The 18,104-nt window shown below is 35.1% G+C and overlaps 2 protein-coding genes across 3 annotated transcripts; one reads left to right on the plus strand and one right to left on the minus strand.

The window, feature by feature from the left end:
• Positions 1-10,231: 10,231 nt before the first annotated feature.
• Positions 10,232-13,473, minus strand: LOC133834438 (putative F-box protein At3g10430). Of its 2 annotated transcripts, none has more exons than XM_062264051.1 (4): positions 13,340-13,473; positions 12,593-12,679; positions 10,545-12,077; positions 10,232-10,453 (listed from the first exon to the last, which is right to left on the minus strand). In XM_062264051.1, the coding sequence occupies exon 3, from the start codon at positions 12,073-12,075 to the stop codon at positions 10,864-10,866; it is 1,212 nt and encodes a 403-aa protein (XP_062120035.1). In that variant the 5' UTR covers positions 12,076-12,077; positions 12,593-12,679; positions 13,340-13,473; the 3' UTR covers positions 10,232-10,453; positions 10,545-10,863. The 2 variants fall into 2 exon arrangements, with proteins under 2 accessions (XP_062120035.1, XP_062120033.1); XM_062264049.1 differs by having other exon boundaries at positions 10,545-12,090.
• A 1,585-nt stretch (positions 13,474-15,058) lies between these two features.
• Positions 15,059-15,833, plus strand: LOC133778848 (protein BIG GRAIN 1-like B). The gene is made up of 2 exons (XM_062218868.1): positions 15,059-15,161; positions 15,195-15,833. The coding sequence occupies exons 1-2, from the start codon at positions 15,059-15,061 to the stop codon at positions 15,707-15,709; spliced, it is 618 nt and encodes a 205-aa protein (XP_062074852.1). The 3' UTR covers positions 15,710-15,833.
• The last annotated feature ends 2,271 nt before the right edge of the window (positions 15,834-18,104 follow it).

The raw sequence follows: 18,104 nt of genomic DNA on the forward strand, positions 1-18,104 counted from the left end.
TTATTTAAATATATTTAATTATTTTATTTAAATATGATTTAAATTAAATACTTAAAATAGATGTAACTGATCAGTTTTATTTAAATAAAATAAAGATTAATTAAATTAGTTAATTATCTTTATAAATTTGAAAAGAAGCGACACTTTTCATAAGTTTAGAAGTTGTTGATTTTGACTGTTAGCTCTCTTTAAAAACGAAACGATAGAATTTCCTAAATCTGAATTTCTAGAAATTTCTATAGCCTTTCTCTTCTCAATCCTCTCTAGATAAATCACTCTTTGAATCATACATGCCCACACATGTCCTTGTGTGTTTGAGAATTGACTTGGAAGGCTAAGGTGTGAGCTTTCAGAAAGGATTGGAAGATCGTTGATTTATACGAAAAGATTCAAGGGCACTTGATAGGCTACTAGAGGTAATCTCTTATCTATTTATGTGTCTTTATTATATCTATATATGTATGATTCTGGCTGGTATAAATAAATTTTTTAAAAGATCTTATTCCGTTACGTATTCTTATTGTTCTCATTTAATACCAACAATTGGTACCAGAGCAGTCTACATATATATAAATAGAGCGGGGATACCCCATTGTAAAGGGTTCGATTATTATGTAATTTGAGCAGCATATACACTACCTAAAACCTCCATTGGAGCTAGATCTCTCAAGCTTCAAGCATTTTAATACAATAGACCCGTGGACTATGGTTGTTTTATAACCTGAACCACATAAATCCCTATGTCATTTTCATTTTCTTTTAAGTTCTCATTTATTAAAATTGATAGCGAAAAAGGAAGTCAACACTAAATATTTATTCTACCAAAATTTTATAAAAATTAAGATTATATATTATATATTATTGTAATAATAATATTTTATAACATTTGAATTTATATTAATAAAATTATTAAATATCTAGTTTTGTATTAAATATTATTATAATAATGATAATTTATAATATTTGAATTTTTATTAATATAATTGATAAATATTTATTTTTAATTATTTTAAAGATATTTTTTTGTTAAATATTTGTAATATTATATTAAAGTTAAAAAGACTATTAAAACAAAAAAATCGTTAAATACATAAATATAGATAGATATTCTATTTTCCCTAAAGAAAATGATGAAATTATTATTGTTGATGGTTTTTTTTAATCAATACACAGTTATCTTATTCAAATTTGTTGGACCTTAATAATAAAATTTGTTAAATAGTTTGTGACTAATGGCGAAACTGGATAGAACAAATTTCTTTGTTGTGAAAATGGTGAGGCAATTAAGTAACATTACTTTGAAGTGTAATTCATTGAAATTGTATTAATTAACATTTTTCACATTAATCTTGGGGAAAAAATAGTATTGCTTTTATCTATTTAGTCAAAGCAAATTTGAATTTTTTGCAAGAATAATTCGTAAACTCCAATTTTTTGGCGTCTTCCCCCGTGAAGTCCAGACTCATCTCCTGGTTATGTAACTAGGCCACAAAAAAGGCATAATCAGCAATGGTCTCAACTTCTTTCTTCAGTTTGTCTACTTGGTGTTGAGAGGGCATGTTCATCTCCATAGCCTAGACAGCCTTGATCTTGCCAAGATCGGCTCTGTCATTAGCTTCATTCAGTTGCTCCTACGCCTACAGAATCTCCTGGGCTACCTGAGCAGCCTCCGCTACAGCCTTGGTAACATCCTCCTTGTCTTTATGGGCCTCCTCCTTAGCTACTCTGAGCTCCTCAGCAGTCTTTGAGGTTGTTTCCTCGAGCTCCATCGGAAACATCCTGAGTACGTTTTTGTTCAGTCTCTAAGGCAGCGTGCAGGCGAGTAAGCTTCGTCTGAGGTACTCAGACCTTTTCCTTGAGGGCCACAATCCTATCCTGGGCCCACTGGAGTTCGTAGGACTTCTCCATCATGATGTCTCCCAAGCACTGGCAGGCCAAGGTGGATTGTACAAAGAAGAAAGTTTGTAAATATCCATTATATTTAAAGTCGAATAAAGGCCCAAGAAGGTGATGAATTACAAGGATAGTAGCATAGCAACAGGAAGCAACGAGAGAAGCCTCGTTACTGTCACCCAACTGGGAAAAGTTGCGAGTAGTCAACTCGCACATTGTGGAGTTGACCCCTTGGAGAAGCTCAGCTACAAGCGGGGCGGCGACCTCCTCGAGCTTAGCGGAGAAAAGGGTCTCCATCTCAGCTCGACCTATCGGGGGAACAATAGGTCGCTCTCTCGGAGGCTTCAACTGGCGCAAGGCCTCTGTAGTGTCATGGAGGAGTCTATCGCGCTCCTCCATGCGGGCATTGAAATGTTGGAGCATGGCCTGATAGTGTTCCAACAAGTCCCCTTCGTAACTCTCAATGTACACCAGGAGTTGGGGGCGAGATGCTAACTCCTGTTGGTCTAAGCCCAGGACCTCCTCTCCAGCCCTGAAGGAGGAGGAGACCTCCAGGACTGGAGCTAGCTCCTCCCTTGAGGGGTCTTTGCCTCTTCGCCGGCAAGGAGGGGTCAGGATCCTCTTGAGGACGTTGTTGTCCTCCTATAGTTGAGGAGCTTGGAAGCGCTCCCAGCTTAAGAGTTGAACAGGAGATATCTAGGCATGTAAATGGGGTGGGTCTGCCCCGCTCTGCCCTTCCCCGTTAACATTCTGCCTCGCCCTGCCCTGCCCTGCCTCGATAAGTTCCTTGGAGCAGCCCGGGTCGACCCGGCCCGGCTGAATCGGGGCGGGTTTGTCCTGACCCATTTAACTTTTTTTAAAGAAAATTTGAATTATAATTAAATTAGATTAAAAGTAAGAAATGAAATTCTAAATAGTATATACAATATACATTATATGATCCTATTTCAATAAAAAAAATCGAAATACATATTATCTCATTTGTAAAATCACACTATACCTGGATATTTGTAATCCATTTTTCATGATTAAAGAAAAAAAAAAAGAATACTAATATAAAAGGGTACCGTAAATACATATAAAGATACCTCACTCTTGTAGAACCAACACTAAGACATCCTATAAATAATAATGTTAAGAAAAATATATAATAGTTGCATATATCTCAAAATAATCTTTTTTAATATTGGGTTAGAGTATAGAAAAAAAACCTCGCCCCGCTTCAATTAATAGTGGGGTGGGGCAGCCCCGCCTCACTTAAATTAATAGCGAGGCAGAGAGGGGCGGGGTGGGGCAACCAAGGCAAAGATGCCCTGTCGGGTCGGGGGCCCACCCCACCCCTCCTCATCGCCCCATTTTTCCATGCCTAGCAATATCAGCAAGCCCCGTGTGTTCTGCAAGGACAAGGAAACAGTTAGCACAAATTCCAAAGCAGTCAAAATAAAATAACAATGAAGGCTTCTCGAAAGCCCCACCATTAATTATTTCTTGATTCAAATAGTTGAGGTGCCTAATTTTTCCCCCATTTCACGATTTAGGTTGGTACCATATTGACAAAACCAACTAGAATGAAAGGAGGTCACACAATCTAGGGATACAAAGCTCCGATGAGGTGATTATCTCCTTGGATAGTGGAGATAGACATCTATGAGGTCTCGTTAATCCTGGAATTCTTCCCTGGTCTAGTGCTGGTCTGAGGTTAGTCCACATCAGAGAAGCGAGGGAGAAGCCTAGAAATGTTTGGGACTTATCCTATCCCTTACGTGTTTAGCATGGTGTGAGGCTATGAGGAATTTACCTGGAGCAAGTTGAGAACTCTCTAGGCCCGCTTGGAGTTCAGCCTTGAGCTCTTGGTCTTCTTGGGCTTCTTTGGCTGCCTAGACCACCCGTACATTCTCCAGTCACTCTTCTCACAACCTTTGATTAAGTAACTCGAGGGCACGACCATCAATGTAGTGTATGTGCCGAGAGGCCAACTCCCAAGACCTCTTGGAGGGGCGGTACCTTGTCAGCTCCAATTTGCTGATCCTTTGTCCTTGACGGAGGAGCTCAACTTCGCAAGATTCTCCTCCTTCACCAAGAAGTTGAGCTCCGAATCATGCTCGGGAAGAGTCTTCAACTCTTGAAGGTGGTCCTCAAAAACTTGGACATACGAAGTCTGGAGGAATGGACCTATTCAGTAAAAAGACTTAACTACATAGCACGGGAAAAAAGGAAAAGAAAATTATTGTCTAGAAGATACTCACCAACCCTGGAGAAATCAAGGATGAGGGTCGGGTTATTACGAGTCGGGAATCCGTTTGTAAAGAAGAAGTAGTCCCTAAAATCTCAAGAATGATTCTCGTTGTGGTGAGGGGCCTTGTAGTTGAGTGACGGTCTGGCATACTTCATCAACACATTTTTTCTTCTTTCTAGAGGTGTTGCGGAAGTTGTAAAAATACAATCTTTCTACAGGAGAAGGTGCAGGCCAATTCCTCCTTCAGTACAGGACATACATCCCTGCTAGCACCCGGTATGCATTGGGGGAGAGTTGGAAGGAAGCTATCCCCACAAACTTCAAGAAGTCCACAAAATATTGGTGTAGGGGAAAGGTTGTTCTAGCCATCAGATGTGCTTGGCTCCAAGTGCCAAGACCATTTACACTGCGGTGTGCTCTCTCGGAATCTCGACAAAGGCGCACCAAGCACTCTTCTCCAATCCCGTAGTGCCTCATGATGTGCTCCAAGGCTTGGGGGTGTCGGAGCAAAGTGTGATACTACTCCGTCTCAAACCCAGCAACTTCGTACTTCTAAGTAGGGTGGGGAATTGGGGTCCGGTTCACTTCCTCCAGGGTCATCCCCCCTTGGGCTGGTTGTGCTGGCCTTTCTGCTACTGGACCACCCGCACGAACCACCAATTCCCTAACTAGTTCTCGGGCCTCTGCCCTCTCGCCTCCTTGCTGCTCTCTTTGTTCTCAGGCCATCTCAAGAATCTCCTGATTGAAGTCGTAAAATCCATGCTCATTAAGTTGATATAGTTCCTCGAACATCTGAGACACAAAAACCAAGCAGTTAGTATTTTGATCGAAGAAAAGAAGGCCAAAACATGGTTAACCCTAAGACAAGTGCTCGGGAAGAAGGAATGAAGAGAATTTCTAAGGAAAATGGGCGTTCTCAGGGTTCGAAGTTGGTTCCCGCAAAACGTTGCCAGAGTTCATAAAACTCACTGGATTCTAGAAATTTCCTAGAATCTGGTTGAGCATTCGAAGGCGATTTTTTGGCAATGAAAGGCCTAGAGATGGTCAGAACACCTTGAAGACCCGCATGGCAGATGTGGGTACTAGCCCGTGCCTATGGGACATCCTAAATGTGCTTATATGACTAAATCTTATTCATGTCAAGTGTCATGCCCAAACTCAAACATTTGCATAAATGAAAAGAGGAAAAGAAGAAGAGACTTACTCGAAATATAGCTCTGGTAAGTGTTGTATCTGGTGCGAATGTGGAGATACCTTATGTTGTTTGCCCAGAAGTATCGTGCTTCTCTCCAACTGTCCAGGACCATGAACCAAGAAGGGAGAAATTACAAAAAGGAAATTTGGTGAGAAAGGCGTTTGGCACAAGAAAGCTTAGGCTCTGAGTTTTCAAAGTGAATGTAAATGATATTGAGGAGCCAAGAATTCAAAATTTATACTCTCAAAATGTGCAAAGGAAGTAATGAATCCCTAACCATTGATTACCTATGGAGTAGGTACTCGAGAGTAATCCTACGACCGTGGTTTGTTGAGGAGTGGATCATTATCAAAAAGTGGGAGAAATGATGCTTCGCGTACAGTGTGAAAGGACGTGCCAGGTACGGAATATACATTTTGGGCGTGGACGAAACCCCTCATTAATTATTCCCGATATACGGCCTAGCAATAGAGAATTGATGTGTGGCGTTGCCTTTTGGTAAAAGGAAAATGTCCAGCCTAAGCGTTTCCCCCAAAGCACTCCCCTGAGAACACTCATCTGGTTAAGTCTCCACCGTCCGAGGACGATTGGAGACTTGGGGGGCAAATACTGTCTGTGTTTTCATCAAGACGACACGCGGCACTCGTCGATTGTTCATGGTTCTCAGGAAGTTAATTAACTGATGATTCTCGGGAGATACGCGTTCCCTAGCCTTGGAGAAGGGTTCCTTAGATCCTGCGAAGTGGTATTTAGTCTCTTAGTCGAAGAGCTATAGCGTGATTGTTACGCCCTGGTTACCCCAAGACAGTTACGGTGAACTTTAAACCGTGAATTTAACTCGCTAACCGAGTTATTTGGTTAAAAATGTACTTCTAGGTGTTATTAATAGGTTAAGGTGGAAAACCAATCAAAAGGAAATGATATATTTTATTTAAAACATAAAACTGTTCATGGGCCCATAAAAATATTTACAAGTTATTTACAATGCAAAACGGTCATTACTATATAAAATTTACAACCCGCCGATCTAAGCGGCAAAAATAGGGTAAACCCCTAGTTCCCTTGAGAACTCCTTGGCCGTGGTGGTCAAGCGGTCGCATATGTACACATCGCCACCTATGCTCTCCACTCAAGGTTGGGTGAGCTTTTCTTTCCCTTTACTTGCACCACATAGCACCCATGAGCCAAAGCCCAGCAAGAAAACCCAATACTACATGAATATAATATCAACAATGATCATAATAATCATTCAGGACTTTTAGTCTAAAATAAAGGAGTGACAGTTGTAAAAGTCACTAAGGTGGGTTCTGTACCCTTTACAGATAAGTGATCATTTCACTAGCTTAAACGAGGTTGGTATCTGATGAATAGTCACCAACATAAACCTACCGAGTGACCATAGAGTCACAACTGTGGGATTCCACTCCCTTAGCCATGTGACAAACAGTCACCTAGGCCTTTGGCCCTGGCTCTGAGTAACTACTCATAAACTAGACAAGCGCTTATAATTTTCATCAAACTTAGGGTGGGTCCAGCATTAATACCCCATATGAGTCATTCAATGCTGATGTCGATTAGATCTAATCTTTTATCGGCTTTGCGTTCATGACGCTTATGCCGTTTCTGACTCTTAGGTCAGTAACACACGACTAGTGCCGATTCTGATTAGTCAGTACCATACACAAGTAAGCAAGATTTGCTAATCATTTAATATGCAATCAATATCCACATTTAACAACCAACATGCCTCTATAATAACCACGCATGTCATAAACACAGGTGCAGTTTTCTTACCTCGGGTTCGAGTGAGAAATAATAAAATAACGACCTTTGAGAACGATCTGCCCTTAAGTCCCTTAGTGGTCACCTAGTCATAACCAAATGGAATCCATTAATAAAGTAAATCAATAAGAGGTTCACAATCTAAAACCTCACTCTCAGGAGCAATCCCGCACTCTCGGGACTCCCAATCCACCCAAACAGGGTAAAGGAACCCATCCCTGAGCCTTAAAAGTCATCCCGAGCCCTAAAATAGGCTTGCTGGAAAATGGACCAGCGCTGGGGTGCTGTCCCAAGTCAAAAAGACTCAGCTCTCTGCCCTGCCTAGCGCTGGGGCGCCATCTGCAGACCAGAATTTTTTCTGGTTTCCTTCCTTGTGACTTCCCCTGAAAACTAAGCTTTCAAACCAATCCCAAACATCACCCAAACATCAAATTCAATCCCTAAATTTCATTCATACCTCAACCTCATCAAAACTCAATCAACCCTACTCAAAAACCTCCATTGATTCCCAACTACACACTTCAAATTCCTCAACTGAAAAACCATAAGAAAAAAACAGAGTACAACTAACATTCATGGATGAATTTTTACCTCAAATGGGATTTGAGTCCTCGTCAATGGATGAACTAAGGCTCTAAGCTCCAAATTTGATTCCCGAGCTTGGTTCTTCAAATTGGGATCACAAATTGAAAGAAAGAAGGAGGAGAAATGGTGTACGGAAGAGGTGTTGAATTTGCTTTGTTTTGGGTAAACTTCTACAGCCTTCAATGGCTTATACCAATCCTAGGGGTGAAAAGACTAAAATGCCCCTAGGTCAAATAAAGGTTTCTAAAGGCTCCCAAGGGTAAAACCGTCATTTCCCACCTATTTCGTTAATCATAATTAACACCCTCCAACTCCCAATATTCTCGATATTCTCACATACCAATAATTCATATCTCGTCATTCTTTAATTCCCGGCAACGCTCTATTCATTAAATCACCCCGAGACTCACCCCAAGCCTCGAACTTAATCCCGTTATGACCAAACCGCTAATTTTCCCTCAAAGATCGTCTCATGCCGAATAGCTCGAAAAAATCCACATTATAACATCGCCTTAACAATAAATCACCGACATGCATACAAATATACAATTACGCCCTTAACGGGCCAAATTACCAAAATACCCCTGTCATGAAATGTGGACCCACATGCATGTATTTAACATCATATTATAATATAATTCACATAAGCATGCATATAATAGTTTAATGGCATAATAAATCAATTATGGCCTCCCGGCCTACTATTCTAACCATTAAACCACATTAGGGATTTCAGGGCATTACAGTGATGGTTCTCCACCCTCGGAGAACGATGCCAACTCTGAAGCACAACATCTTGGGATCACCAGCAACCTCCTGACACGTGTCATGCTCGGTATGTAGTGGTGTCGGTTCCGTACACGAGACAAATATCATGTCCTAATGTGTCACCTGACACGGGAAGATGTGCAGTCACTCTCTGACACTCTCAGTAGCGTGTCCCCCCAAAAAGTGGTTGGTTGATAACTCGTAAATGGGCCCTGTGCAATCTGTACAGGCCTTCCAGTTGAGTATCACGAGAATTGTCATAATTGGGACTAAAACCCATAATTATGAGAGATATTAATTATTAAGGCCCCATTTAATGATCCCCAACCACTATAAATAGAGTGGGGATACCCCATTGTAAAGAGTTCGACTATTGTGTAATTTGAGCAGCATATACACTACCTAAAACCTCCATTGGAGCTAGATCTCTCAGGCTTCAAGCATTTTTATACATTCGACTCGTGGATTAGGGTTGTTTTATAACCTGAACCACGTAAATCTATGTGTCATTTTCATTTTCTTTTAAGTTCTCTTTTATTAAAATTGATAGCGGAAAAGGAAGTCAACACTAAACATTTATTCTACCAAAATTTTATCAAAATTAAGATTATATTATTATAATAATAATAATATTGTATAACATTTGAATTTATATTAATATAATTTTTAAATATCTAGTTTTGCATTAAATATTATTATGATAATGATATTTTATAATATTTGAATTTTTATTAATATAATTGATAAATATTTATTTTTAATTAGTTTTAAAGATATTTTTTGTTAAATATTTGTAATATTATATTAAAGTTAAAAAAACTATTAAAACAAAAAAAACCGTTAAATACATAAATAAAGATAGATATTCTATTTTCCCTAAAGAAAATGATGAAATTATTATTATTGTTGATGGTTTGTTTTAATCAATACACAGTTATGTTATTCAAATTTGTTGGACCTTAATAATAACATTTGTTAAATAGTTTGTGATCAATGGTGAAACTGGATTTAACAATTTTTTTGTTGTTGTGAAAATGGTGAGGCAATTAAGTAACATTACTTTGAAGTGTAATTAATTGAATTTGGATCAATTAACATTTTTCACATTAATCTTGGGGAAAAAAAGAGTATTGCTTTTATCTATTTAGTCAAAGCAAATTCGAATTTTTTGCAAGAATAATTCGTAAACTCCACTTTATATCTACATACGGTCAAAATATGAATTGAGCTTTTGTTCTTTATCAACAGAAAATTTTGAGAGGCTTCTACCATTTTTGGTGCTTAAAATTGTGGTTCAAATAGAAATCATAGGGACTTATTTTTTAAACCATCAATCTATCAGAATTTATGAAACAGTTAAGCAACATGCATAAATATCAATATTTCAATGCACAATCTCAGATCCTACTCAGGTTACTAAAATTGTTTTAATATAAAATTCTAAATCATATTTTTATAAATCATTTGCTAAATCAAAGAAGAAGATGAACATGAAAGCGGAAGCATTACAAAGAATTTTTATCTTCCTATATAATATATATCTCTATGAAAAAAGAATTTATCTTTTCTTTTTTGTTAATAGGATTAGGATGGCAGTCATAATAGAATGATATATATATATATAGAACCACAATCCTAATTTATAATTAGTAATTCTAATTTTACCTACTATAAAATTAAAAATTCACCCTAATTTATAATTAGTGATTTCTAATTTTACCCATTATAAAATTAAAAATTAAAAATTCACTTTCTTATTTCTACACATTAAATCCACAACACTTTAATACTTTATGATATTTATAACATAATTGGTCTCTTAATTTTATATCACACTTTATAATAGCATTATACATTATATATATGTACCCATTAAATAGGATTTTAATCCATTACAATATTTATCTTCATTAAAAGGATGGAAAAGGGTGTGAGCATTAGTGCTTCACTTCTGAATTACTCTCCCACTCACAGTGTCCTTGCCCTTTTTGAAACTGCACCATAAGCCAAAAAAAGTTATTAGATAATATGCATGAAAATGGAAGATTTTGTAAGTTATTTTACACCATTATTGTGAATACCAACCTGTTATTTATTTGAGCATGTCAACAAGCTGGTGGCTGACTCTAATCGTTCTTGTTATTATGGTAATATGAATATAATTTTGTTATGAAAAATATAGTCACTTTTGATCGAGTCAATGGCCCAAGAACCATCACAGCTCTTTTCGAAGACACAAGTAAATCAACTGAATACATAAGCCTTGTGACATGTGGAGATCACTCTCCAAAACAACAAATGTTTAAGCACTCCAGGATATGAAGAAAGATATAAGATAGTAAGAAGCCATTACCACTTTCAATCACTTCCACAGCTTTGGGCTCCTTTTTAATTGAATAGAACTTCACCTCCTCTTAATAGAAATCAGACTCTTTACATAGAAACAAACCGAAGAATTTAATACATTTCTATCAAGATCACAAGCAACATCTCTTAACTTTTGGGTACGAATGTTGTAAGATACCAACTGTACTACTTGCTTACATCTGATGGAGTGGTGTTGGTCAAGGTTGACAAGTTCAATATTCCTGACTTTCAATAAAATCTCATCATTCTTCCAAAACGGTAACTGATCGCACTCATTTTCTAGTGGTCCAACCTGCACACATTTGGTCCAAGAAAAAGCACCTGCTTCATCCATCGTGAAGATATGAAGGATGTTATACCTTTCGGGGCTCAAACACATCACAACTGAATCATTCCACAGTGAAAGGTGGAGAGAATAAAAACCAATGTCATCATCTTCATGAATAAGGTCGTGGACCGAAGCTTCAACATCTGGCAAATCTATGAGATGGAATTCCTCATTACTCATATTAAAACTGAGGAGGACAAATGCTTCTTCTTCGTCAACATACCTCACCAACCAGTAACAAACTCCTCTCCAATATAAACCCTCGTTTAGTTCAGTATCCACTATAGAATCCGTTATGTCTTGAGACATGTCGGTCTCTCTCCAAGAATCGGAACCAACTGTGTATACCTCAACTTTGCATTCGCCATCGCACCAAATGGCAACACATTTGTAATTGTTGTTTCTAGAATCAAATTCAAAACCCATACAGGAAGGAGCCCCTTTAAATATAGCGTTCTTTGGTTGTGGGAGAATCATAGATTGTTTCAAAGCAGGATTACATAACACCATTGTCCCAACATCATTTACTAGCAAAATGAGTCCATCACAGTGATAAACCTCATTCAATCGATTATTATCCTTGCACCTTTCATTACGAATAAGTGGCATGCTCAGAGCTTCTGTGACAGTTATAAAATGATCATTCTTACGATCGTCATCATCATAGATTATAGTCAACAATGGGTATGTGATTAACCGATGATCAACGTGGGGGGAAGGCTGTATGGAAAGTACAGATGCAGAGGACTGGTCTTTGGTAATGAGGAGGTGTTTGGCAACAAATGTTGGGTCATTGATGAAATCCGAGATAAGGGAATACCAAAACTTGTTCACACGTTTAAATTGCACCAGAGAATCAGCAGGTACCCACAACATGATATTCTCTACTATTTCATTTGACAAATCACAGAAGCTCGCCATTTCTGCCATGATCAACTAAGCTTTCTATCAAAACTAATTACTAAAACATGGCATCAAATAAAAAGGTGTACTAAAAAACTTGATTGTTCCTAGGAGAAAATATACTAAAAACTCAAGAACCCAAAATCAAAATCATGCTGTCAATACAATTCAATACAAGAGGTCACATTGAAAATCTCGAAACAAAAAACGCATATTTAGCAAAAAAAAAAAAAAATCTAAACCTCATATCCAATTATCTATTTTGTATGTTGAAAATGGAAATAGTTTCTAACCCTGACTGTTAGTAAAAAAGAAAAAAAAAAAGCAAAATTCAAAAAATGATAATAAATACAGAGATAGAGCAATAAGGTTGAACTGCGGTCTCTAAACATTTCTTGTGAAGAAGCCCTTCCTTTTTAGAATAAAAAATGTAAATGCATTGTGAAACCTACTGTGTTCTAACAGAAATGTGTGAGCATTCAGCAAGAATAAGCGAGCAAACATTAACAGTATCAGGCAAAGTTCCTAGATTTACCTTAAATAAGCAGAGAAAGATGGTTTGAAGTCTGGAGTAGAATCAACGTGCAAGAGATTTCTCGGCATGAAAATGCATTAGGCAAACCTGAATATAACTCAAAAATGCATTAGATAATCACTTGGGCATAAGAAGTTTAAGTAATCATCAATTTTTTCTCTGATGTCACATTTTTGTCCAAAAGGGGTTTTGAAAATGTATTCCTATCAATATTTCGAACTTTTAAACTATCTTTCCCGAAATCTAAACATGTTTTCTGTTATGGATAAAATGTTCTGCGAAAGCCTAAGAAATAAAATATGGCAACAAGTCAACTAGCTCACATCCTATATGCATATGGTAGTATTCTTGAGACTGTTCCCCTTAAACCCATTGATAAGTAACTTCTTCAGATCATGTTTAGAAAAAATTATGCAGAAAAGAATACATCAAAATTATGCATAATCTCATTGATAATAAGTAACTACCATTTACAACTAAAGGTTTGATAAACCTGCATTATATATCATTTTTGACAGCATTTTCCCAATACCAACTATATAGCTTCTTATTTAATCGGACTTAAAACAAAAAATGTGTACAGAAAATCAATACCAACTTCCAAATATTTCGAGAAGATGGGTAATTTTACACAAGTCAACAAATAACAAGGAAAAGAAAAGTAATCACGCAAGGATTTAGGAGGGAAAACAACACTGTTTGCAGCTTCGATAAGAGAGATAGAGAGAGAGGCTTAGGCGGAAATACCTGCAGGCACTGATGGAATAACCACCGCCGCGGGTGTCCGACTCCGGCGAGGCTGCTGTGAGTGAGAGAGAGTGTTTTGGTGAAATTGGGGGGAGTGGGGGCTTATGTGATGTGCGGATAAATAGTAAATTAAATTAGAATAGTGTTAACCAGGTAATTACACACTAATGTAATTGGACAATACTATCACTTTTAAATGATAATAATTATTTGGGAAAGTTTTATTAATACATATATAAAAAACTTTTAATGCATTTACAGAGTGTATACAAATATGATTCATTAATGCATAACTTTAATTTTTTTTTTCAAAATTACGGTCTTTCTCACGCAAAGTGATGGTGTTAAATTATCTCCATGCAACTTGCAAATTTAAAATATTATTTTTTTGCCCATTGTATATGCCGGAAAAAGTTTGTTCAGAATATGAAATAAAGTTGTCTATATGCTTTTATCGTTTTAAAAAAAATTACAAAATTAATTAGTGCACTATCTATTCAATTAGAATATTTTTATCATGATATTGATGTCCTGTCAATATTGATATTTGTTTATAATTCATATACGAAGAACACACGTATTTCATCATGTACAAGGAAATCTAATTATACAAAATTTACCTGCTTTTTTATATGCAACAAAAGTAGTCACATATAAAATAATCCTTCTCTATTTTCATATATGAAGAACACATATTTCATCATTTGCGGTTGTAGTTTGCTTTGAGATGTTATGTAGCATAAGATCAGGTTGCTTAGTTTGTTTAAGTTGCTTCTTATTTTGATAAAGAAGCATAAAATGGTCGCTACATGAGTTGTTTTGGAGCTTTAGAGTTCGTAATTCATATGATAACTCACATTAGGAGTTGCAGTGGGTTGCACTTGGACTAATCATGGGTTGCTTTAGGTTGTATATGGTTGCATTTGTAATTCATATGTATAACTCATATTAGGAGTTGCAGTGAGTTGCACTTGAACTAGCAATGGGTTGCTTTAGGTTACATATTTCTTAATTATAATATTTAAATGTTAAATTATTTGGCGATAGGTATAAACCGCCCACACCGCACCGCACTACACCGCATTTTTGCAGTTTGAGGTCTATGCGGTGCGCGTTGCGGTTTGGAAAATTGTTCAAACCGCATATGCAGTGCAGTCCAAAAAATTAGAGAAAAACCGCACCATGAACACCCCTAATTATTGGTATAAAAAAAATGAAAGGACAGATTCTGTAAAAGTAAATAAAAAAATAAATAAAGAAGGCAGCTGGACAGGAAGAGGTGCAAGACCATAATTCACCCCCACGCATGGCCATTCTTTTTTATATATATGATACAAACATCTCGCTTTCCAATACCATTGTTCATTTTTACACACGAAGACGTAGTACAAAAGACACACACGACACACAAAAGAAAAGAAAAGAAAACAAACACATAAAGACCATTTCCTTAATACTTAACATATTTATAAACAAATTTATAATGTTTCTGCCGTGTTTTTCTCTGTCACTCTCACTTGTTCTGTTTATATAAATTTTTTTCCACTCTTTGTTTCTTTCACATGAACAAGATCTACTTGCAATTCCATTAATCTCTTTTTGCAGCTTTTGACGTTCTCAGACCCAACACTACAGCTCTCTCTTTTCTTCTTCTTTTTCTCTCCTTATAATAAATCCCCTCTTTGATCTGTTACTAGGCTACTACACTAAGACTCGAGCATGGATAAGTGGGAGAAAGAAACGAACCCACGAAGGAGAAGAACTCCATCTTTCTCTTCCTCTCTTCTAGACGTTATCTACCGTTCAATTGACAAACCAAAGGGTAGTGGTGATCACAAATAAGAGGAAGAGGAAGATAGAAGTGGTTATGCTACTACTACTACTAGAGTAGTTATGAAGAAGAAACAGAAAGAAGAGAAGGAGAAAAACAATCTCAGGCGAGCTATGATGATTGAGAATTGGGTTGAGAAACAGAGCGTTCAAAATTATGCGCTTTCGACTTCGACCTCGAACTCTTCGGCCGACTCAAGCTTCGGTGCTCTGTGGTCTTCCTCCGAAACAGAGTCAACCCAAAACCACAGAACCAAAACGAAGCCATTTCGAGCCACTATTGGAGTAGCGGTCTCTTCTGATCAGTCCAAGAAAAAGGTCACATCCACCCAGTTTGACCAGAGGAGTTCAGATAAAAGTCAGCAGAAGAAGACCACGAAGCCAGAGAATGGTGGGTTTTCGAAGACGAAGCTTAAGGCTTTGAAAATCTATGGCGAACTGAAAAAAGTGAAGCAACCCATTTCTCCAGGGGGTCGTATAGCGACCTTTATTAACTCTATTTTCAATTCGGGCAACGTTAAAAAGGCCAAAATTAAGTAAAAACTTAGTGTGAAAAAAGAAGGAAAAAACTAATGAACAAAACGTAAAACTGAAAATATAAAATTAAGTAAGTAGCATTAATGATAAAAATTCTTTATAAAAGTGATAAGCTTTTTTAGGGATAGTAAAAATGAAAAAAAAATGCAAAATGTAGTAACTATGGTAATTTCCCTAATTATTTTAGGGGAAGCTTACAAAAATACTTAATATTTTAAAAAAATATACTAAAAATATAGAATTTAGAAAAAATTACAAAAATATGGAGGGATATAATTGTAAATACGAAGTTTTTTTAAGTAAAGTTTACAAATATGTAACCATGCATATTTTTTTAACCAATATTTACAAGTTTGTAATCATTGTTACAATTTTGTAAATAACATTTACAGATTAAATAAAAAATTGTAACAAGTAGTAACAGAACTATTACAAACTGTTATTATAGTAATTTTATCATTTTTGTAAAATTTCATATTTTAAAAATAAAATTAAAATTTATAGTGCCATGTGTAATTTTTCCCTATTTTATAATGTAATTGCTGTCTACCTTGCCTAAAATCACATATTATTTCAAATTTAATTACCACCTAATATCCAAATTCACTTTGTATTTTAAAATAGAGTGTAACTACTGGTCGTTGTAATTAATACTCTAGTAATTACATTAGTGACTTCCAAAAACACCTCAAATACATAAATTTCATATTTAGGGAGTCAATTTTGATTTAAATTTTAACTATGTCTAATTGAGTTTAACTTATTTTGATTAGCATTTATTAACCTAATTGAGAACTTAATTTAAACAACAAACCTCTATAATTAAATATTTTTCTTCATTAAAAATTATAAAATTAATGAAAAAATATTAGGTAGCGAGGTAATTTTAGTATCTTCGGTACATGGATAAGTTGCAACTATTTTTTTTATTTTGCATGACAATATAAAATGTAGTTACAATAAATCTCCCATAAATTTTTAAGAATTAATGGATATTTTAGAATGCTGAAATCAGAATTCTAATAGCTTATTACACGTACGTATAAAAATGATATACTATAAAACAGAAATACCAAACTCATAAACTAATATACCACCCAAATTTAAATAGAAAATATTAATATAAATTTGAAACAAGATTCACTAAATAATTTTGATATACTATATCATAAAAAAGTGATATACTAAACCAAAAAAATGAAATACTATCAAAATTTTAAAAACTATATATTTTAAAATAACATTAAAATAATATTGACTAGTAAATACTATTTTGGCACTTATATTGTACAAAAGTTATTGATCAGACTATCTATTTTATTAAATAATAATTAAGACAATAAGTTTTGCAAATAGAACAAAATAATACATTGAGCCTCATTTTGGTCAAATTAATTTTAAATCTAAAATCAATTATTGGGTCATTAAAGATACAATGAATTCAGAGAACCAAGAAAAGTGGCCAAGGAGCTGGGAGAGATTATACTTAAAATGATTTTGACTAAAATTAGACTCATGATATTATTTTATTTTATTTTGCAAGACCTAGAGTCTAAATTGTCATTTAATAAAATAGAGAATCTGATTAATAACTTTTGTACAATTCAAGAGCTAAAATAGTATTTACTAATTTTATAAAATGATATACCATCAAAATAATAAATAAAAAATATCAACCTAAATTTGAAATAAGATTCACCAAATGAATATAATATACCACATCATATAAAATAATTATACCAAATTATTAAAATGACTTACCACCAAAATTAAAAAAAAATCAAGATAACCTTGAAAATATTAACCCGACAAATTTGATATACCAATAGTATAAAAATAGATTTACTAATATTAGAGAACTATATAGTCTCAAAATCAACAAAAAAAATGAATATAAATTTAAAGTATAATTAATTAAAAAATCTAATATATCATTAGCACATAAAATAAATATATCCAGCTAATAAAATTAATATCATCAAAACAAAAATAAATAAAATATTGATATAGATTTAAAACAAAATTTATCATTCAAGATATATATCACAACACAAAAACTTGATATACCATTTTAATAAAATAAAATACCATGAATATTTTTTATAAAGCAAGATTGTTGCAAAAAAAATGTCTACCGAAAAAATCTTATGTACCGATATCAAATCATAAATTAATATTGTAATATTTTAAAAAAATAATGTATAAATAAAATTAAATTATAGTTTTGAAGGGAAAATATAAGTAAATTAATTATTCCTGTTAATGTGTGACTTGCATTTCTTGACTGTTAGTTAAAACCGTTATCTTGGGCTGCAGACCAAGTGATTGTTATCATTCTGTTAAGTCAAGTTAAATCAAGTTAGTTAGTTAAGGTATCTATAGGTCTTTGTTTGTAAGC

The sequence above is a fragment of the Humulus lupulus genome, chromosome 5, assembly GCF_963169125.1.
Source record: "Humulus lupulus chromosome 5, drHumLupu1.1, whole genome shotgun sequence".
Taxonomy (NCBI): Eukaryota; Viridiplantae; Streptophyta; class Magnoliopsida; order Rosales; family Cannabaceae; genus Humulus; species Humulus lupulus.